Source organism: Seriola lalandi, unplaced genomic scaffold (genome assembly GCF_002814215.2).
Source record: "Seriola lalandi dorsalis isolate HSWRI2012SDOR001 ecotype SW California unplaced genomic scaffold, Sedor1 jcf7180002054678, whole genome shotgun sequence".
NCBI classification, from domain to species: Eukaryota; Metazoa; Chordata; class Actinopteri; order Carangiformes; family Carangidae; genus Seriola; species Seriola lalandi.
This window is the reverse complement of record NW_019525231.1, coordinates 2,467,366-2,490,628: the sequence shown is the minus strand read 5'-3', so window position 1 is coordinate 2,490,628 and position 23,263 is coordinate 2,467,366. Positions and strand designations below refer to the sequence as shown.

Sequence of the window (23,263 nt, the reverse complement as noted above, 5' to 3'; positions counted from 1 at the left end):
TTTTATTAATTCATTCCTATGATAAACTACATCTTTTACTTACATCTTACTTACAAACTTACATCTTTAAACTTCATCGTTTTCTGTGAGCACTTGGCGTCAAAATTGAAATCGACACTCGGTCCCTTCGAAAGCGACGCTATTAAACCGCTGCTGATTCTTTGGGAGCGGCTTTCTGCATGTGTCTCTTGTACAGACTTTATAGAGATGCAGAGCGGAGGGCAACTTTGAAACTCTCTTTTCACGTTATGTATTTCTCTGGTGGAATGTTTCTTCCTTCAAGCGGTCATGCGGTTGCTTTAGAGAAAACAAAAACTCAGTCTACCATGAAATCACCAAAGAGTTGCAGTGCAAGAGTCATATGTGAAGCAGGAGACAGTGTGACCATTAAAAGATGCCCAGACTGGAGCACATGCAAGAAAGTCATGCGTACGGAAGTGATGCAGATCATATCAGTTTTCATATTATGCATCTTTGTGAGCTCAAGACTAAACCTGCTCCTAATGAGGGATATGAAGATCTTGTTAATGTGGAGGTTTTGTCTTTCTCTTTGTTTACATAAGTTTAAATTCCATGAGTTGAATTATTCATAGACAATATTTCAAATTAAAAGCCAAATAAGAAACACTTGAAACACAGTGCTAGAATATGTAACACAACTAATGAGACAAAAAATACAGAGTGAACCTTAAATTCTGTAAAAGATATTTCTGGTCAAAGGGTGCTATATGGATGCCATGATATTTTTACAATGCAATCAGGAATGACAAAACAGGAACACAAAGTGACCTTAAACAAAGTTAAATAAAAATCTTGAATTTTAAACTTTAATCTCAATGTTTGATGTGCTCCAAAGTAAAACCAAACTGAAGTTATTGTAGATGTAAATACAAGTAGAAACATGGAACATTTACAGGTGAAATGTGTTTTCTCCCTCCAATGTTTTTTCTTCTCACTCATTTCAAGAGGAGAATGAAAAGCCCTTTCATATCCTAACCTTATCCTTACTTTTGGCATCACAGGCTGTCCATCAAGCAATAACTCAATCATGGCGCTTATTTGTCTTGAAGAGGAGGTTGAAGCTGGGTGGTCTCTATTAGATCTGGTCATGACACTGCAGTTGTTCCCAACCTTTTTTGCTTTTTGACCCCTCTATACAAATCCATGTCTGCATGTGACCCGTCACAGGTTGAGACTTTCTGAGCAGTTCAATCAAAAAGTGATTTCTCTGCTCAGAGTGTTGAGGAGGTAAAGCTTTACAGTTTTAAACTAGTTGAATGAACAGTAAATTGTAGGTGTACCATATATCTCCAAATTTGCTCTCATTGGCTACAACGACCTACTTCAACATGTCCTCTCTATCTAATATGTAATTAGTCTTGATGCTATTGCTATCTGTTTAAATGTTAGTGAGTGTCAAGTCAATTCAAGTCAAGTAAATTTTTATTTGTATAGCGCCAATTCACAACATACGTTATCTCAAGGCACTTTCCATATAGAGCAGGTCTAGACCTTCTCTTATAGTATTATTTACACACACCCAACAATTCCCACCAAGAGCATGCGCTAGGCGACAGTGGCAAGGAAAAACTTCCTTTTAAGAGGCAGAAACCTCGAGCAGAACCAGAATCAGGGTGGGCGGCCATCTGCCTCGGCCGGTAGGGTTGAGAGAGAGAGAGAGAGATAAAAATATTAATAATAGCGACAGTATAATGGCAGTAACAGCAATAGTAATGCAGTGGCAACTGTAGTGCTTATATTGATAAAAATAGTAATGACAACTAATAACATTAATAAGAATCATTCTTAATTATAGTACATTTTTAGCAGGTTCAGCAGCAGGTGTTAAACAGGATCATGGGGGCAGTAGGTGGTTTGCAGTTGCAGGTCCAGACTCTACAGCTCTGGAGGCGGGAGGACCTGCAGAGAGGAACAGGGAGGAGATGGAGAAGGAGAAGGAGAAGGGAGAGAAAGAGGCTAACAGCCTGGGCGCTTCATGTGCTTGAGGGAAAAAGCAAACGGTTAGAATGATGCAGATTCAGAAAGTTTACAGTGATCTCGTCGGCAGAACAACTTGGACTATACTATATTGAGTTTACTGGTTCATTGAGACTGAGGCCCACCCGCCAGTGGTAGGATGGCAACAGGTACAAAGCCTGAGTTTGTAAAAGAATAGGAAGCTAACTGAAAGTTAAAACATAAAAATACGTTTTAAGTTTAGATTTGAAATCTGAACAGAGTCAGACAGTCTGATGTCAGCAGGGAGGTTGTTCCCGAGGGGCCCGATGGGAAAAGGCTCTGCAGACAGCAGACGTCTTTTTCAACTCTAAAAATTCCTAAATTCTGGAAAACAGAGAGCACAAGATGGATTCTAAGGTTTAGGAAGATCAGACATGTATAAGGTTCTAAATGAAGTCCGTTTAATACCTTATATGCCATCAAAAGCACCTTAAAGCCTAATCTGATATGAACAGGAAGCCAATGAAGGGAAGATATAATCTGTGTAATATGGTCAAATATTCTGGATTTAGTAACAATTCCAGCTGCAGTATTCTGAACCATTTGAAGGGTTTTAATACAAGCACGTGGCAGGCCAGAAAACAAAATGTGACAATAATCAAGTCTTGATTGACTGTCAGACTATGATAAATAACACAGTTATCAAGAGTTAATGTCAACTGATCAAACTGGTGTCTCTGTCAGGTCGGGCCAACGACCAGCATCTCGTTTTTGTCTGAATTTAGGAGCAAAAATTTATGAGCCATGCAGCTTTTCACAAACAGACCTCTAAATTTGTACTCCATATTTCACAGCAGAGTATGTCGATATAGTGTTATTATAGGAGATGCGCTGTGTTCTGTCAGATAAGTAGGACTTTAACCAGGTGAGGTCCAGGCCAGAAACACAGAATTTGCTTTCAAGTCGGTCTAAGAGAATACAAGGATCTGTAGTATCATAAGATGCACTGAGATCCGGTAAGAGGAGCACAGAGGTGGAGTCCGAACCCATGGAGATCAGTGGATCATTTACTACTTTAGTGAGCGCTGTCTCAGCGGAGGGACAGGCCCTGAAGGAAGACTGGAACGGTTCAAACTGATTGTTATTAGACATTAGAAAGTACTGGAGGGTGTTTTTTTAAACAGTTGGGAGAGATTATGTCAAATTCTCTTTATAACATAGAAAAGACACATTATTATTAAAACAGAAACAAACAAAAATGAAAAAATATCTTCTTAATTTCAGTGAATATTTTGACTTCAATTGGAGTCTTGTCTCATTCAGCCCAGTAACTTTTTGATCTGAAAGATCATCTTAAAACGTATAAAATTGGTGCCCTAAGTTGAGATCCTTCTCCTTGGTGAAGGTGGCCCTGGGTCTCAGCCATGCCCCTGATGTTTACTAGTCTTGGAAACACCCCTGAATACTGTTAGTCATAGGCTATTTGATGACAACTGCGTGCACTTTGGGGCGCAGGATGCACCTCTTGGCTCATGTGATCGCTGATGGAGCGGGGAAAACGATCCACGGCTGGGATGGGCCAGCTCCGCGACGCGCTCTGGTGATTGGAGATTGGGAGTTTGACAAGCTTGTTAATTCCGCCCTTCAACACGACACGCCTCCTCTGTGACACAGGAGCATGGCCGAGAGCTACAAATGAGGGATGCAGGGTGAAGAGTTTTTTAAAAAAAAAAGTTGCGGCTGTTTCTCATCTCAAACGAGCAGATCACACGCGAGGAGGAATTATTTATGACTTAAATGGCGGAGGAACTGCTTCTGGAAAACAATGCAAAAAACAGCGCGGTGAGTGTTCAGTTAACACTCCGTAGGAAATGTCTATAGACTTTATGGAAATGTGACAAAGATGCATAATCAGTTGTTGTTTTCAAATGGTCACACTATATGACATCTTTTTTTTTAGCACTTTTTTAGTCACATAGTTTTAAATTATCCAACTTTGACATTTCATATCAATATACACAGTGTATTTGAACCAATCACAGTGGTTCAGGTTCATTGTTTGTAGAAGATGCTGCCTTGGACTCTGTGGCATGGAAAAGTTTGAGAGGATGTCCAAAAGTCACACATCCAAAACAGCCTTGCAGTTAACCTATTAAAAAACAAGCCAGCAAAACGATGAACTAAAATGACTGAAGACTTGCAGTAAAACTCTTGAACATTGTTAGTCAGAGCTTTGACCAAAGTGATGTAACATGTGAAGAGCTGCACATCTGACAGATAATAAGGCTAAATTGATGTTGACTGGGCAGCATTGTCTGCCATGGGCTATTTTCACGTGTAGTCGTCTAACTCTCTCCATCAGGCTAAATTAGGTTTCTTTAAGGCATCTGTGCTGTCATTGTTCAGTTAGAGCAGAGGCTTCCTGCTCTGTATGACTCTTTAACATCCGACATGTTCGTATCATTCATTTGACTCAAAATAAGCACGAGTATGTAAAGATCTTTGGTTTTGTAAACCTTTATTCCATCACAGTGAGAGACACTGTTACGGGTGGGGATATTATGTGGTCATTTCTGTCAGTCTGAAGGTATGGACGTTCAGAAACATGCTATAATCCTGACGCCGACCTTTTGCCTTGGAGGTCAGCTAAGCTCAATGTGCTGGAATTTAGGATGGCAGCCAAGAGGGTAGCTCCAGGCCATTCCTAATGAAAATACAGTAGACCTCCTCTGAGCAGGGCTCATATGACTTTGGATATTTATGTGATGTTTAAGAGTTGTATGCCCCCCCTCCCCCCTTGCTGTGTTGAAGCTCATTTAGGGCTTGAATAGTAAATCTGGTCATTTGATTGGTCTCAGCTCATTCAAAGTGCTTCTCTCAGAACTAAATGTGTTTATGATAAAAACCAGGAGCAGACTAATGGGATCTGGCCTGTGTCCAGCTTTGGGTTTGTTTCACTTCTTCTGATTCAGTCACATGTCTCTCGGTGCCTGTACAGCTCTGCTGCAAAGTCCAAAGCTTACAGACTTATATGCAACATATACCATTATATAATGCTGTTAAATACTCAAACAGAACGAGCTAATCCCTGCAGAGGCTAAACACAAGTCTAGAAAATGAGAAAGGACCTGACATTTTTTCTTTAGCATTAAACTGTGCCATAACAGCTCTTTTCCATAGAACTCCTTTTTGTTCAGTTTGTATGTGAAAATCCACTGACCAGGTTAAATATAGGCCTACACACATTTGAACTTAATACCTGAGATCTGAATCAGTTGATGTGATCTCATTTTAAATTAAAACTCAGGGTTACTTTTTCCATTGCTTTAAATGTTGCTTTGAGGCCACAGGACATTGTTGTACTTATTGCTTCTTGTTTCTCTCCTCATCTTTTCCTCAGCATCTCACAAAGTCACTGCTGGCGGTGGCCTTGCTGGCCTCCCTGGGCAGCTCCATGCTCTACGGCTACAATTTGGCAGTGGTCAACTCTCCTGCACAGGTTTGTGTCACTAAAACATCATCAACATCATCATCATCATCATAATCATCATTCTCATTGCTGTCGTCATCATTGACCGAGTATGAATGAACACTGGGGTCAAAGTTTAATCTGCCCTTTTAAACGTTAGTGGTCAAAGTAAAGATCAAATTGTATTTCATTGTCATGTGGAGTCATGCGGACCTCGCCGTGTCATCGATGTTCTGTCGTTTTTACCCATCATGTACTCTTTTGCTGCACCTCTGATGTTAGATTTGTTGCAGTGCAGTGGCTAAACTCTGAACCATTCCTGTTTGGCCATGGATGGTCCCACACTGAACCATGTGAGCTTCAGTGTCACATCTTCTGCTGGAGTGTGTAATGCTCTGAGGAGGCAGTTACATGGAAAGAACTGCATCGGCTGCTTTGGGTCTGGTTGGCACATGATTTGTCACGTTCAAACTTACACTCATTTCACACTCTCTTTTTCACGGCCTGTCTTCATCTGATTGGAGGATCTTTGAAATATTTCTGCACTTCTGTTTGTTCAAAAATGTGGAGAACCCTGGTGCACTGTGTGTTGCTTTCAACCCATTCACTATCCCCAGGTTGCCGTAGGTCAGGCATTGTTGACTGCCATGGTGTCATTTTTCATGCCGTGTGTGCGTCGTGTGGCACCCAAAATACAGGAACATTTATACTTTACACACAGTGGCTGTAAAGAAAATAATAAGACAAGAGTTTTCCAAGAGTTAGATTAAAAGACTGATACCACTTTCATATCTGTGTGTAACAACTGAGCTAGAGTCATGAGGTGATTATCTTAGTTCAGATTAGCATGAAGACTGAAAGCAAGGGGTAGCAGCTAGCCTGTCTCTGTCCGAAGTAAAACATCTTTAAAACTCATTTATTAACTGTTTAATCTTTACACAAACAAAAATGTAAAAATTACCATTTTAGGTTTTTGAGTTATTTGCTGTAACTATTAATTGGCATGGCTAATGTCAGATGACACAGCTAACTCTTTCTCACTCCTTCTTAAGCCAAATTAAGATAACCGCCTCCAAGCTCCAGCTCCATTTTTGACGCACACACATATCAGTGGTATTGATCTTCTCAGTTTATTTTCTGCACATGAATAAGCGTATTTCCCTAAATGTTTGACTGTTCCTTTCATAAAGCTAGGCTTTTCCCCCCCAGCAGTGTAGCCATCAGAAATAGCTGCGGCTGAAAAACCATATCCTAGTTAAAATTGAGACAATTGCTTTGTGTCACACATAATCCGAATAATCTACTGCTGATATGGGGAGATCAAATCTTTAACCATGGTCCGTGTGACTTCCGTGCTCTTTGTAGGGTTCACTGCGTGCTGTGCTGTGTGCTCCAAATCAAATCTTAGGTCTGGCATAAGAGTCAGTTAGTGGGGAGGTGAGTGAAAATAGTTTTTCATTGGATACCTCAAAACCTAATGATGTGGCTTTGTGTGTCATAGTAATCAGATTACATTTTCAGAGTGCTAAACTTTCCTCAACTGTTTATTTTAGATTATGGCCATGGCAAAAGAGGAGCAATTTAGGGTTTGAGTGCCAATACAACAATGTGCTTTTCAATCTTTGAAATCATTGTTCAATAAACCGCAATTTAAATTTATTGGCCTTGTAATTTAATTTTGGCTTAAAGGTTGATGCTGGATTTGTGTTCGGCAAAAAGCAGATAAGCGAAAGTCAAAGCCAGGTCATAAGAAGTTTTATAGTTTCCACTTCTCTGTCCCTTTCTTCTTCTGAGAAAATCTTTAATATGAATTGATATCATGACTTATCACTCGGGCTATTGTTTCAACAAACTTCGATAAAGCTCATATGATCTCAAAGTACAAAGAAAGTAAAGGGGGTTGTTGCAAACATTCAGTGGAAGTCAGATGATCATATGTGAATTTCTCCTTGTTGTTTATGAACTCTTCTCAATTTTTGTTGCTGTGTCACATGTGTGCCAGTGATGTCTCTAGACCCCAGGGCTCTATTTTTGTGCAGGAACATTGCATAAAGTGCAGGGTTGCACCACCTCTCCTGCTCTTTTCTCTGCCATGAGGGATAGGTACACTGACAATCCAGCGAGGGATGCACCAGATCGACCTTTTCTCTCTTGACACTGGTTCTGATAACTAAACTTGACACCAGTGCTCTTCTTTCCCCACAATCAAAAATCTGCATATCTCACCGTATGAAACTGAATGACAGGCAAAAATGTGGAAGGGTGAAGATAAAGTATAACTGCACATCACTTCTGAACCATGGCGATGAGCTACTATTTCTGCACTGACATAAAGTGATACTGCAATAAATGCACAGAGCAGAGGAGAAAACAATGGGGCTCCCACTGTGAGAATACCACTTGAGTAAGAGGAAATGGCAAATATTGATTAAGAAGGCAAGATTATGCACAAGAGATCGCTCAAAATTCAGTTGGTAGTTGAACAGTGACTAAGAAACATTTTTTACGTGGATTGATTATGTCTGGCTGATACCTGATCAGTGTAATAAGATTGATATTCCTGCCAATACCGCTATCCAGCCTATTGGATCTGTGCTTCCCCAAATCCAGCAGCACACTGCAACCGTGTTTTGCATCATACACTGCTGATCTAACTGAACAAGGTCATACATATCATAGGCTTCTTTAACCTCTTTTATCTATGTTATGCTCATGAGTTTCACTTTGATACATTCTTCAATCAGTAAACCCATCTAAATGGAAATATTTGGCAACAAGGCCGTCAAGGCTGAGTAAAGATGATGGTCTTCCTTTAAAACAGCAGGTATGTGTACATTCTGTAGATCACAGCCACCAGATCCACTGGTTAACATGATTAAGTCTTGTTCTGGCAAGATAATATTTATAAATATTAACCTGTTCAGTCATATTTCCCCACTGTTTTAGAAACCAATACAAATATATTAATGAGTATTAATACTAAAACCAACCTTTATTTTTCTCTCGTTTCACTTTTTTGATGTTTCCCTCACAGAGTATGAATGAATTGTGTCTCTTGAGATAAATTAGATTTAATGTAATGGATTCTCCAGCCCAGTCTGATCTCAGTGGAGTCTTCACTGTCAGATAAACCTGAAGGAAATCTGATGGATATTGTTGTTGGCCCTTACATTACATTTTTGTCACACCATAGGGATAACCACTTTCATTTTTATCAAGCATGCAGTTTATGACCTCTTTCTCATCAAATTTGATTTGACTTTGACGGTAGGGGCTTGATCAACTTCCTGTCGCATGAAGATGTCTGCATCTCTTCATCCCATCCCCCAGTGCAGCTTCCACCCAGTGCTGTGGAAATGGCAAGACTAATGATGACATTTAGATGTGTGACACTGTGGGAAATAATTAATGATGTGGTCGTTTAAAATTGCATTGGTTACTATTACTATTTTTACTGTGTGCTCCAGGTCTATTGGAGTGATGGACATACTGCAATGGCTATGGGTTAGAATTAAATAATTAAAAAAAATTTTTTTGTTTGATTATTTGTTTTTATATGTCTGTCTTTTGTAAAGGCAAAATAGGATTTTTCAGAAAAACATAAAAGGATAGTTGGGAGAGAGAATAATATCTTGCAATTCCATGTGTATATTATTATAAATGTAGTGATCTATTCTCCTGATGGACAATGTAAAAAAATAACTTAATTCATGTATTCTTTCTTTCACCAGTTCATCAAAGACTTCTACAATGAGACGATGGTAGAAATCTACGACTGGGCTCCAGATGAGGAGCACCTCACCGTCTTGTACTCCCTCACTGTGTCGATCTTTGCTATTGGTGGGATGACGGGGGCCCTGCTGGTGGGCAAACTTGTTACCAGATTTGGACGGTTAGTGTGTGTGTGGATAATTTTTGTGTATATAAATCATGCCCAATGCATGCTTGTGTTTGTAAAATACCACCAGCCTGTACCTCTGGCATTTCTAAGCATCTTATTGATTAAGGAAGTTGAGTGCAGAGGGATCACTGTGTGTCCAAACAGGAAAGGGACGCTGGTGAGATCCAGTGCGCTGGTGTTTATAGGAGGAGCTTTGATGGGCTTCAGTAGATGGTGCAAGATGCCTGCGATGGTCATCTTTGGGCGCTTCATCACGGGAGTACACTCAGGTATTCATCCAGACAATGAAACAGAAACTTGAAGTAATTTAAGCAACGTTCATTGAAGATAAAGTTGTATTTTCATCAAAGGAAAGATACACGTGAGTGCTGCTTATATTTGCCTGTTAATCACACTTCCCTTCAACAGGTATCTCTCTCAGTGTGGTGCCGATGTATCTCGGTGAGATCGCTCCCAAGAACCTGCGAGGCTTCCTGGGCCTCGTTCCCAGCATCCACATCTGTCTCGGGGTCTTCATCGCTCAGGTCCTGGGGCTCCATGAACTGCTGGGAAAGGTACTGAAATCATGGAGTTTGACCTCTGCTCGTGATTTTGAGGCTCAGACATGAGCTCAGGCAGATAGTCAAAGATAGTTCAATCTCGTCCTGTTCTTGCCTCAAGCCGAGAGATTGGGATCCAGATATGAGCAGCAGCGCGAGGGCTACAAACAAAGCACTATAAGACAAGAGAAACATCTGATGTGTATGCGTAAGTTGCATCATACAATATGTGAAAGGCCTGTTCTACAGTTAGATTAATAGAGCGATTATTAATGTAACGTGACCAGCTGGCCCTCCAGCTTTACCCTGCTCACTTTCATTTTTTGTTTTTTTTAACAGTATGTTGTGGAACTTGATCAGGTGATGCTCTTTCCATCTGCCCACTTACAATGGGTCAGATAGAGAGGAAGGAGGAGTGCCAATGTGTGGACCAGCTGCACAGAAAAATAAAGCAAAAACAGACAAGGACTTTTCTGCCACTCCCTGCTCCTTGGTTCATCCCACTTGGAGAGACTTTTAGACCTTTTTTTTTTTTTACGTTATAGAGATAAGTGGAATAGTCAAAGCTGCTTGTTGTTACTTTGTTACTTTTTCACTTTTTCAAGGTGTTGTGTTTTCTTTCCATACAGGAAGAGCACTGGCCTCTGCTCCTGTCCCTGGTGGTGTTTCCTACAATGGTCCAGCTGATGCTGTTGCCGTGGTTTCCAGAGAGTCCACGGTACCTGTTGATAGAGAAGGGAAATGTGCACGCCACTATTGCAGGTTAGAAAATGGATTCTTCTTCTTTTCATAAATTAGTTTTTTTTATGTTTGATTACATAGATAGATAGATAGATAGATAGATAGATAGATAGATAGATAGATAGATAGATAGATAGATAGATAGATGTCTCCTAGGGGAAAGTCATGTGTCCATTAGCTCATTGTTGATAATAATAATAACAGTTGACAATAAATAAACAATAATAATTAGATGAGTCCACTTCCTGTGGCTGAGGTGTTCTACAGCCTGATGGCAGTGGGAACAAAGGATCTCCTGAACCTCTCTGTTCTGCAGCGCAGTGAGATGAGACGTTTGCTGCAGCTGCAGCTGCTTCTCTGTCCTGCCAGAATGTTGTGGAGAGGATGGTTGGTATTTTCCAAGATGGCCTCCATCTTACATTGCATGCGTCTCTCCACAACAGTCCTGAGTGAGTCTAGAGTCCTGCCAAGCACAGACCCAGCCTTTTTGACCAGCTTGTCCAGTCTCTTTGTGTTCATGTCAGACTGCAGCATAAAGAAGTACACTGGCCACCACTGACTGATAAAACATGTGCAGCATTTCACTGCAGACGTCAAAGGACCTGAGCCTCCTGAGGAAAAAGAGCCGGCTCTGCCCCTTCAGGTAGATGGCGTCCGTGTTCAGGGACCAGTCCAGTTTACTGTCCTGGTGCACACCTAGGTGTTTATAAGTGTGCACCACCTCAATGTCCTTCATTGCCATTCACTGAAGGCCATCATCAGATCCCTGTACTCCTCTTCCTGTCCGTTCCTGATACGCACCACAATAGCTGTGTCATTCGAGTATTTCTGGATGTGGCAGGACTCAGAGTTGTATTTAAAGTTGGCCGTATACAGGGTGAACAGGAACGAAGCCAGAACAGTTCCCTGTGGAGCCCCTGTGCTGCTCATCACTGTCCCTGAGACATAGTTACCCAGCCTGATGTACTGTGGTCGTCTTGTCAGGCAATCCACAATCCAAGACGTGAAGCAGGGATCCACCCCCATCCCTTCCAGCTTGTCCTCAAGAATGGAGGGTTGGATGGTGTTAAATGCACTTGAAAAATCAAAGAACATAATCCTCATGTAACCACCTGGTTCATCCAAGTAAGAATGGGCCCGGTGGAGTAAATGAGTAAAGAGTAAAGTGTTATACTGTGTCTTAACAATATTCGGGTTTCTCTCTATTCTTTAAAATGATCACCAAAGATTATGACATAAAGTTACATGTTGATTGTTATTGTCGTCTTTATTGTCACATCTTAAAAGCAGTTCTTTCTTTCTCTAGCCCTAAAATGGTACCGTCCTAAAGGAAACATCCAGGCAGAAGTTGAGGAGATGCAGGAAGAGCAACGATCATTGTCCTCTATCCAGACCATCTCTGTCCGGGGCCTGCTCATGGACCGCTGTGTCCGCTGGCAGGTCATCACCATTATGGTGGTCAACATTGGCATGCAGCTGTCTGGAATTGATGCGGTACGTGGAAGAAGCGTTGTGGGCCTGTTGCCTTTTCTCTGTGTGTGTGTGTGTGTGTGTGTGTGTGTGTGTTTGTGTGTTTGTGTGTGAGTGTGTCAGTGCTCATGTTTTTGATGTGCAAAGACTGTGGAGTTATCATAAGAGAGTGAGAGCCCCTATTGCTACAGTTCCCAGCTGTGCTCCTCCCATCTGCACCTCCTCCTGTTCATACATCACAGTCCCACATGCAGCCACTGAGTGACTAAGCAGGGGGCAACAGCACCACGCTTCATTATCTCCTGGTCCTCTCTCTCAGTGTTACCCCACATAAGAAGGTCCACCCATTCACACACAAAGTCAAACACATCTTTATACTCATTGCTCCAAGTGGATGGAAGCTCTAGGCGTGCTGGCTCACATGCTAGTATCATTTCCCAGCGGGTCTACACCCTGCGGAGTCTCACGATCCCAGCTGTTCCAGACAGGAACACTGGAAGGCTTCAAACGTGCAGAAGAACCCATGTGTGCGATAGATCTGTACATGGCACATGCAACATTAGATATTTCAGGACAACTTAAGGTATAAATGTATGCTTTTCTTACAACCTTGGGTATTTATAACTTTATTTTGTACAAACCATTTCAAAAAGAAATAAGACAACCATGTTACTGGATGGTGTTTGCAAAAAAACAAGCAACAACAAAAAAAGATTCTTTCAAAATATTTGTATCACCTATTTTTTTCATTATTTTTGGGGCCTGCAAAGCTGGAACTACTCAACCTAAGACAGAATCTTGAAAGAACTATTACACCTCCGTTTGCCTGTCCATCAATGTCTGTTTTCCAGCAAGATTTTTTAAATTAACAGACAACACTTAAACAGAGTACATACAACATTATAACATATTTTTCCTTTTGTTTGCCAGCCAAACAATATTAAGAAGTGGAGGGTGTCGTATATTTAACTTCATAAAGTGAAAGTCAATTCTCAATTCAAAAGAGAAGAACTTGTATGTCTGTTTAGGAAGCTGACTGAGTAGTTAGACCACTGTGAATTTTCTCCTGGTCCTGGAGGAGTTGACCTGTTTTTACTTGTTTGTTATTGCTAGCAGGAGAAGGAGGCACTGTGGAAGCGCAGGGTGCTGACACAGATGCTACAGGCCCTTTGATTCCAAAACATTGAAATCATTTTCAGTGTTTCAGGGTTTGTTGTGCTCTTGGCATGAAGTGAAGCTTATTCAAGTTGGCTTTGAACTAATACATTTGCACTTGGTCCCCTCTCCTGTCACGTTTGTTGACATGAGAGCGGTATATCTGCACTTCTGCAGAGGATTTTGTCCTTTTGTTCTTAAATTGTCTGTGATACAATTTAAACAGTCTGGTGAAATGAGACACTGTCAAAGATAAGGTGGTTCTCTCCTCCCTCTCCATCTGTTTCTTTCAGGCAGAAAATGGGAAGCTGGTGGGAAATGAAGGAGTTAAGTCAAGTATCACACATAAAGGCAATGGTGCTAATTGCAGTTAGATTCTGCAATGAAAAAGTGGGAAAACAAAGCAGGGTACTTGTTTTGCATGCCAGTCTCTCAGACAGGGTGAGGAGCATAAGTCATCCTGGACGACCTTAGAGTTGAGTTGCTGATTCTTTGAATTTAGAGGATTCATCCAGACGGGTGCAGAGTGCCTTTAAGGTTCCTCCCCATGTAATTTGGAAAAGACTTTGATGTAGACACAGATGGACAAAAGGGACTACACCAGTCAGCTGATGGAAGCTGAGGAAGTCTCAGAAGAAAATATGCCAGACCTGCTCTGCTTACCTTGCTGCCACAACAAAACTTATCTAGAATAAGCCTCTGGATGGATGAAGAGGACAGTATAGTCAGTCAAACAGCAGTCAGATAAGTCCTTAGAGTCACCAGTGCTTTATTGGTTGAGCCTTTGATGCTTTTGTGCAAGAACTGTTTGTATAAATGCAAAATGCCTGTTTTATAGAAACAACATGGGATTTCAATTTAGTGAGGACTAACCCTGTGGTATATATACTCATAGTCTTTTAAGACATTTCACATGTTCAGAACAGTCCAACGGGTCCCAGCTCTTTTAACTTTTTCTAATTGTTTGTGTATGTGTCTAGTTTTTGATAGGTCTGTGTTTGCATATGTGCTGCAATGGTGATGAAATATCTATGTATGGTTACTAAATCAACGAGACAGCATTTAACTGCACCGATCATGATCTTGTCCACACCTCATCAATGATGGATGTTGCATCAGCAAAGTGTGATTAATGAGAATACACAAATTAATTTCAAGGGGAGCACTTGTCAGGAGTCCATACTGATGAAACGCTGTATCTCAAATGCATGAGTGATGGTCGGCCTGATGATAATGATCACTATGATGAATCACATGGAAACACCAAACAAGCAGAGCGACTTTGTGGCTCCTTGAGAAAAAGGAAAAAAAAAAAGACAAACTTTAAGTATGAAAGCATCTCTCTGAGTCTGTGTGTTTGTGTATCTGTCAGCGGTCCGATGTTTTCATCTTATTAATATAATTCATGTCACTGTCAATTTCAGATCTGGTTTTACACAAATGACATATTTAGGAACGCAGGAATCCCGGACCCTTACATCCAGTACACAACAGTGGGAACTGGTGCCATTGAGGTCATCTCTGGGGTGCTGGGGGTGAGGACATATTATTACACTTTACACACACCAAGAATGACATTATTATATCTGTATATATGTATTTTATATAGTGCTTCAACAGCTAATCAATTAACGGATTAGTTGATTTACAGAAAATTGTCGTGTGTATCATAGAAAGATTCAAGTATTTAATCGCCAAACTTTCTGAAATGTGAGAATTTGCTTCTTCTAAGTTTTTTTTTTAACTGTGCATTGAAGATCTTCAGGTTTTAGAGCTTTGATCAGAAAAAAAACAAAACATTTGACAATGCCATTTTAAGACGGATCAGTCATGTAGTCATGAGCAATCAGATACTGATTGATTACGTTTTTATGGTATTTTATTGTATATTTGTTTATGGTTTTGATTGTTCTTTAGATGTTTTCTATTGTGTTGTGTACATTTGTATAAAGGCTCATATAAAGTAGTGCGTTGCAAGATAGATTAGATTATTAATTCTGTAGTATGTGGCACCTGGTCAACATTAAATAAATAAAAGTTATAATGATGTGATATGTAATATCATTGACTTAATAAGATTTTAATTTCTCTTTTTTTTTTTTAACTTTATTTATTTATCACATTAATATCATTGTAATATAAATCAGCCAGATTTAGGCAAAAAGCTAATGATTGACCTGTATGTTGCACACAGGACTTCAGGTGTGTGTATCTGTGTACTAGTAAACATGAAACAGGCTGAAAACAAAATGCTCAGAGGATAAAACTGTCTCTTCTTTTTGGATGATGTCTAATACTGTCAGCCAATCACAACAGGTCCTGCCTCTTTGTCGGTCTTTCAGTGTTTCACTATCGAGCGCGTGGGCAGAAGACCTCTGATGATTGGCGGCTTCCTCTTCATGGGACTCTGCTGTGTTGGGATCACTATGTCCGTCCTCTTCCAGGTACAGTGTCATCCAATGTCCTGCTGGTGAAGGAATATATTATATTAGCTTGCAGATTGTGGCGTAGGGCACAGAGTGCAATGTTTTTTAATGGGGCTAAGGACATTAACAAATTTACATAATTTCCAGAAACTAAAATCTGTGTCTAATTTATGAATGGTTTCCCTTAAAACACACTCACTCAACATTTTTGTTTACTCAATTTGTGCTTTTAATTTTATTTATTTAGCATTAAAACATCTTCAAAAATAAAATGGCAGACATTTACCAAATACCATCTCTTCAGTAAACAGCTGAGTGACATTGGGAAACCCCTCTTGACTTATAAATAACAGTACAGACAAGAAAGTAATTATGTAATTAGGTAAATGTGAGAAGCCCCACATGGTACTAATCATGCCACTCATATGTTACATTATAGTCAGAATAATCAAATATAGTAAAATTAATAATTAAAAAAGAAAACTACAAATTGTTTACTACTGTTTACAACTCATGACTTCAGACTCATGACTCATGTTTTAACCAATTACAGGCGCAGTTGGACATCATGCGCTACATCAGTGTGGGCTGCGTAGTTGGGATCATCGCTGGCTTCTGCATAGGTCCAGGTAAACATCTTAGTGAATCTCACCTGAAAACTCTTTCAAAACCACACACGACAGTACATTTGGGTGGTCCTGTGTGTAAGGTAACACTGCTCCCTGGTGGACGCTCGCACAATAGCAGGCGCCGAACCTTAATCCCAGCATCTCCTCCCTCCTCTCTCCTCCTCCTGACTGTGAAGAGATATTGTATTTCATTAGTCTTGTAAATTAGGAAATTATAACTGCCACACTACATCCATTCCCACAGCCATTTGTACTCTGGATGAGTTGAGTGAAGTGAATTAAGAGGCAATAGTTTACAACATCGGGAGCTACGTTGAGTGGACCTGCGAGGAAGATGAATTAGAACGAATCTGGTTTACATAGCATCATCCGTCAAGCCGGCAAAATCTATACTTCGGCACACGGACGAGGATTTCTGTTGCTGCAATTAGACTTTTAATGGCTCATTGTTCGTAAGCTAGCCGTGATGAATATGATTTGCTTCACACAAAACCGTGCATGCACAATGACACCCCCCCATACATACCACAGATGTTGACAAATTATGGCCTAGTTATTGGCTTGATGATATTAAACCTTCCTCTATGCAATTATCATGCACAGATAATGAGGATATCATTCAGAAAGCTCATCATTAGAGCTTTTACTAATGTATATTTCTCCTTCATAGCTTTTACGTCTAACAATGAAGAATTGTGTGTTTAAAGCTAAGACAACATCTCATAGATCCTATATATCAAACTAATGAATTGCACGAGTCCGGGCTAAGCTATTCTGTTTCTTGTGGTACATAGTTGGAGTTTTGCCAGTTTAACAAACATCTTCCCTCTCTTGTCAATCTGTGATCACTGAGTAATAATGAACACATAATGAAGTACATGCAGGAAAAGGAGTGTAATATAATAGCACTGGGGCTTGAGGAATGTTTATCATTTCTGTTCGTGTTCTGTTTATTTTGAATGACTGCCAAAGAATAGTCCTGAGTGGGAATATTGATAAACTAATTGATGAATGAAGACGCTGATGTTAATTTCACAACACCCAATAGATTCATACAACTGTGCTGAGTGATTAAATGTGATTTGTATCGTGACGGCTTGATAGGATGCCTAGTTAGATCAAACCAATGGATGAACCGGTTGAGAATGTTGCTGTTGTCAAAATAATAATTTTAAAATAATAAGTTTTTGTCTCCTCTGCGTAGCTGGTGTGCCATTCCTGATCACTGCAGAGCTGTTTAAGCAGTCGCACAGACCGGCTGCCTACACTGTGGCCGGTTGCCTCAACTGGTTGTCTAACTTCACCATCGGCTTCGTCTTTCCCTTCCTCGAGGTCAGAGCAAACTTGTATTCTACCTTCAGTTCCGTTCACTAACAGTGAAAGTCAAATTATTTTTCTCAGAAGGCATTTTACGTTAATGCATATGAACTTTGGCATATGATTTTATAAACAAAGATTTAGTTTGTTTCAGTCTTTAGCCTTGCCGGCTTTTCGCTTCATGTGATTTTGGATCCAGGGTCTGTTGTGGCTCCACTTGCGGTGTCAGACACAGGGCAATAATGATACGGGCTGTCTGGTTTAGTCTGAATCGAGGTGACTCCCCAAATACCAATAAAATTACCAATTAAAATCGCAACCTTGCTGTCCTTCGCTGTCCTCAGTGTTGTTCCAGGCGAACAAACGAAAAGGACAATGATCTGTCCTGTGGGAAGTGACAATGTACCACGTATGACCACCGAGCTTAAAAACACGTGGGTTTGCTATGAGATCATGTGGTCCTTAATCTTTCTGTTTTAATGTCACAGAAAATATGTAAAAAAAAAAAAAAAAAAAAAGAAGAGCTTCAGAGCTGTCACAGGCTCACAGTTTCCCCTAGCCTCTGGTCTCTGTGTGAAGCTCGGCTAAACATCCTGTCCTGGACCATCTCTGTACTGAAACTGATAACAATTCGCACACCTGACTGTGGCTTTGATAGCAAGAGTAAAAAAAGCCTTGTTCTTGTGTTATGTTTTTACATGTGTAAGTCTAACCAGCGGCGTTTCTAGGAGTTGATCATTGTCTGTGGCTAAGCCCAGACCACGTGGAGCTGAGGTCAGGGTGTGTGTGCGCACAGAGCTCCTGTGTAACGAATGGAAATACGTGGCCTTGAAAACTTGTAGCAAGAGTTCATCAAGGTCAAAGAACAGTAAACCTGAGAGACGAAGACCTTCGATATTTAGAGTAATTTATATAACAATCAGGGCCTCCACACCATATATGAAATATGTCATTCACCAGCATAGGAGGAAAGTTGCTGTCTGCTGGTTTGTTCCTGTTCCTATTGGATGTGAAAGGAAACATTGTGGGACTTTTTGTAGAAAGTTCATACATCGGATCCGACTTTTTCATTCCATAGGCCTTTTTCACAGCAGACCTTTCATCTTTCATTCGTCATAGTAGGAAGGACGCAGCTGTTACTGATAATGTTAGGGATGGCTCTTAATGTTGCCAGAGATGACGTCCTCAGGCACAGTAGTCAGGGGTTGCTTAGCTAACTTTTGTCAATAAACTAGTGGTTATCAAATCTAGGGGCACTGTCTCTAGTGGGGACCCATGAAACAGATCCTTATAATATTCAATCAATCAATGGTTTTAGCAATGGCTCAAACATCTATGTGTAATGTGGAAGGTGACACTTGTAATGAAAAGGCAGGCAGATGGTTTTGTTTGTTTTTTAACATGCCTTCACATGAATGGTAGCTGTTGAGCCGCCTCTGTTGGGTGTGAAGAAAGGCGTGTTTGCTAACACGTGAGGTATACCGACTTGATAAGGAAGTAAAATGTTAATGTTGTGTTTACAGCTTCTTCGCCAAGTGGCCAAAAGAAATCAATTAGCTTTACATTGCTGAGCCCCTCGAATATAATCCATTAAATTAATTTATTAATCTGTTGTTTGTATAAAACTAACATTAGCCTACTTTTCATGTTCTCAAATTCATGTTAATCTGCTTCTATTTGCTTCTATTAGCCTCAGCGTTGCCTGTCAACGTCTATGGATCTTATTTTTGTCTCCTAAGCATCAATTGTTTTGAGGTGGAAACGATCAACTAACTTTAGCACAATGGCTCCATATTTGTCTCCTTTTGCTTCTCTTGGACACTTTGTAAAGAGAGTCAGAAGAGCAATTATTTTATTTGATCAAGTAATTGTATCATAGTTTTAATCACAGTTGTCGCTGTGTGTCCTCCCACTACAGATGGCTACGGGTCCCTACTGTTACCTGATCTTCTGCGTGATCTGCTTTGGTGTGGCTCTCTACACCATCTTCATCATTCCTGAGACCAAAAACAAAACCTTTATGGAGATCAGCCAGATGTTCGCCGCCAAGAACAAGATACTTGAAGAGGAGTTGACTCCCAACGGTCATTTGAAATTGGCAATGATGAACGGCTACGGTACCGTTGGCCAACATGACGAAAAGTGAGAGCCCAAGCGGGAGGTGGACCTGCATGTTCGTGATGGTTTCTTCTCGTAGTAAGACAAAGGTAAAAGGAGGAACTGTGGCCACAGGGAGATCTGCTGCGTCACGAGAAAACTACAAAGACCAGTGCACACATATGGAGGTATCAAACAAACACACAAAATGAAAGATGGGCTTATTCTTAACAGTCATCACTTGCTACACACACCATAAATGCCGTTGTATAACAGTTAATCTCTAGTCAAAGTGTAGCTCCTGTACATTATGTGAGGTAGAAGTCACACGGTCGTGCGTTTCAAATCAACCATCAAGGACATTTTAATCAATTTCTCTGCATCTTACTGAGTTTTTATATGAGCTGAGTTGGTTTCTCACAGCGCTCTCAGAAGTTTTAATCTCTGTATTAGTTTTCACTTCTTCCGCAACACATCCCATGATCACTCTATTGTTCATATTCGGTGATGAGTGACTTCCTTTTGTTACCCGATACAGAGTGAATATACGTATTCAGTGACACAACAATAACTCTTGAGGCAGTGCTTCCATCAGCGTATATCGAGGGAAGGTATGAAAACCATTTCTCCAACGTTTCCCACAGTGGTTTAAGGTCACGAGACATCATGTGAATAATAAAATATTTACAGTTATTGCATGTTTACACTGTTGAGCTCAAGGTGAATGTCTTGACCGAGAACTTGAGCTTGTGTTTGTTTTGTCTTTCAGTGATGTTTGTGTCTCTTTTTTACATAAGAGAGCTGGATATTGTGGCTACTGTGGTAGTCATTTCATATTTCTTGTCCAAATATATGCATATACGTGTATGTAAAGCTTGTTAAAGAGTCATAATTTATCAGTATACCAAAGCAGCTGTACGAGATTGTCCAGGTGTTTTTAACTGCTGTGTGTTTTAGACCACTCTGTGTAATATATGGTGGAGTGACAATGAGAAATGTAACATAAAATTAAGATGTTTGAACATGAAAATCTGTCCCGTCTTTCTTATTCTGCTGTATTGAGCTATAAAGTCCTTTTGGATTGGCCCTTGTAATCGTAAGAAAACACAAAGGTAAGAGCAAAAACTAAAAATAATAATATTCATATACTGTAAGCTATATTCTAAGTTAACTCCACAAATACAAAGGGGGGCCAGCCTTTGCTTCTCATTCATTTAGCTGTGATGCCAATAACTGGAAGTTGGACCCAAACATAGAAAATTAAAACAGAGAAATATCATTATCTGACATTATTGCCTCTCACCAAAAACAACCATAAACATTACAAAGTAACACTTGCAATTACAGCACAGACAACCATATATCAAGAAACAAATACCCAAGTAAAATGTGGGCTTTAGACAGTCACAACTACAATGATTCCCAGTACTGATGTAATAAAAGAAAATTGTAGAAGAAACACTGAAAGCCTGAAGAAGCTGTTTATTCCGACTGAACTAAAACTGTAGACTGAAAGGCAAAACAAATAAAAGTACCACCGTCTAATTCTGCTCTCATGACTCTATGGAGGGTTTATGAGTTGTAACTAATAGCTTTATTAAGGGTTAATAAATCACATACTTGTAAGATGCAAAGTTCGTTCTCGCTGGAAACAGCAGTTCAGAAAACAAGTCTCACCACAAGGTCGGTTTAGTAGCTGCTCTGGGGCTTTCACTCATATTACATGACCTTCATCAGCAGATAGAGTTTGCTCACTTCCTGTTCACGTTGATTGTCCAACATGAACACGACGTCTCAAAGTTCCAACAATTCCATCCACTGATGAAGATCATAAATGATTGAAAGATCCAGAATAGCTACTAAATGCACCTTGTGGTGAGATTGTGTTTTTATAGAGCGAGTATAAGATATTAATAAGCTTTAAGTTGTGAAAAAGCAATTTGGCTGATATTTACCTCTCCTATTGATAACAAAGCATTGATAAATTATGGTTATCTATTATTAAATGCTCCTGGGTTTCTCACTTTCTAATGAGTCATCCGGTCTGCAGGTATACATGTTAATACTGCACTGATCTTGGTGCAGATGCTCTGCAGCTGTTATGCAGAAGGTAAGTGGTAAAACTGTCCATTGCAGAGATCTTTTCTCTTGTGCTGAGGGTTTGGTAAAAATGAATAAAACCAACTTCAGAAAGACTTTTATGTTCTGGATATGACTGATTGGAAGCTGAAATCTCAGCAACAGACAACAACATTTTGAGAGCCTAAAGGAGGAAAGACATCTTCAAATGTCTTACACCTGTGTTGTTAAGAAACAACCAATCAGCACACTTGGAACTCTTCAGTATATCGATCTGTGATATTGTTTATTAAACATAATCTGGTTTTCTGTCTCTGGTTCCCATGGCGAATAAGACTACAACATGCTCACTTACTGAAGAACTGCAATTCAGCAGTTGACGTTTAAATTAAAAAAAGAATTTCCAAGAGATGTTTTGTCATCTAGCTCAAAGTGTGTTTTGTTTTCACAATGTGAAGAGTCTTAGAAACAGCACTGATGTGTTAGTGGATGACAGTGGCCTCATCAGGGCTGCAGTTCTCTTCCAGGTTTGCAAATTTGCCTTACCATGTTATGTTGTATGGCAAATCTGGGAGTCATACAGTATGTTGAAGGATGGGGAAGTGGCGCTCCGCTCTTTCTCATCCCTTCCCACTGCCTTTAGGCTGGCTGATCCATCTGTCAGCCCCCTGCAGAATGCCCCAGCAAACCCCCAACTGAGGCAGAATGGATAAATGTTGTCACATCCCTGCTTGTCCTGATACCACAGAGGAGAGAGAGGGAAAGAGAAGAGGGTGACCAGGCCAGTGTTAGAATCATCAGCATATCACATCTGGGTTGTTTTGGGGTGTGGTGCAGTAAATCTGGGTGTCACAGCTTTCAGGCAAACTGGGTGATGGAAGGTCAGCTGGAGTTGTTGATTTGCTGCTGAATGACAAATGGACGGAAGAGTTTCAGTCCTGAGAGACGGCCACAAACAGGGACTGTGTGGCTGTTCATATGTAACGTCACTCCCAAACAAAGGGCTCCCAGTCACTGAGACTACAGTATATTTGTGTGGATAATGCCACAGTATTGTGCACATGTGAAAACACACACTCACACGCAGGCTCACTCCGCCTCGGGCAGGCAGAGGCGATAAATCAAACAAATAGCATCACAGTCTGGCGAAGGAAGCATTCCAACAGATAAAATGCTCTCCCACACAACAAAGCCACACTCACTGCGTAATTAATTGCAACAAATTACCTCTTCCTCTCCCTGTCGGCCCCCACCTCGCCTCGACAAGCACACTACACGCTCCTGTGCGCGCGTGTTGGCGGATGTGTATGCGCACGCAGAGGACAAGCCAGTGCGCATGGTGGCACCGGTGTGTACACATAGCAGATATACACACACGCGTGCGCGCGCGCACGGGCCTGCACCCTTCATAAGTGCTTTAATGTGGCTTATTGCAGTGTGCGGTCCCCTTAGCCGTGGAAATATTCGCTTGACGGATGTGC

The 23,263-nt window shown here is 40.6% G+C and overlaps 1 protein-coding gene across 1 annotated transcript; it reads left to right on the top strand.

Moving 5' to 3' along the window:
* The first annotated feature begins 3,668 nt into the window (after window positions 1-3,668).
* On the top strand, window positions 3,669-20,733 carry slc2a15b (solute carrier family 2 member 15b). Its single transcript, XM_023421995.2, has 12 exons — window positions 3,669-3,801; window positions 5,360-5,458; window positions 9,160-9,320; window positions 9,474-9,598; window positions 9,738-9,883; window positions 10,498-10,630; window positions 11,916-12,103; window positions 14,659-14,769; window positions 15,577-15,678; window positions 16,214-16,289; window positions 17,494-17,621; window positions 19,525-20,733. Exons 1-12 carry the CDS (start codon window positions 3,757-3,759, stop codon window positions 19,750-19,752), a joined length of 1,542 nt encoding a protein of 513 aa, XP_023277763.1. The 5' UTR covers window positions 3,669-3,756; the 3' UTR covers window positions 19,753-20,733.
* The last annotated feature ends 2,530 nt before the right edge of the window (window positions 20,734-23,263 follow it).

Excerpts from the sequence above, each read along its gene's own strand:
- slc2a15b (XM_023421995.2), top strand. The coding sequence starts at position 3,757 with ATGGCGGAGGAACTGCTTCTGGAAAACAATGCAAAAAACAGCGCG. Across the intron at positions 5,459-9,159 it reads TGGTCAACTCTCCTGCACAG|TTCATCAAAGACTTCTACAA; the intron begins GTTTGTGTCACT and ends TTCTTTCACCAG. Across the intron at positions 15,679-16,213 it reads CTATGTCCGTCCTCTTCCAG|GCGCAGTTGGACATCATGCG; the intron begins GTACAGTGTCAT and ends AACCAATTACAG.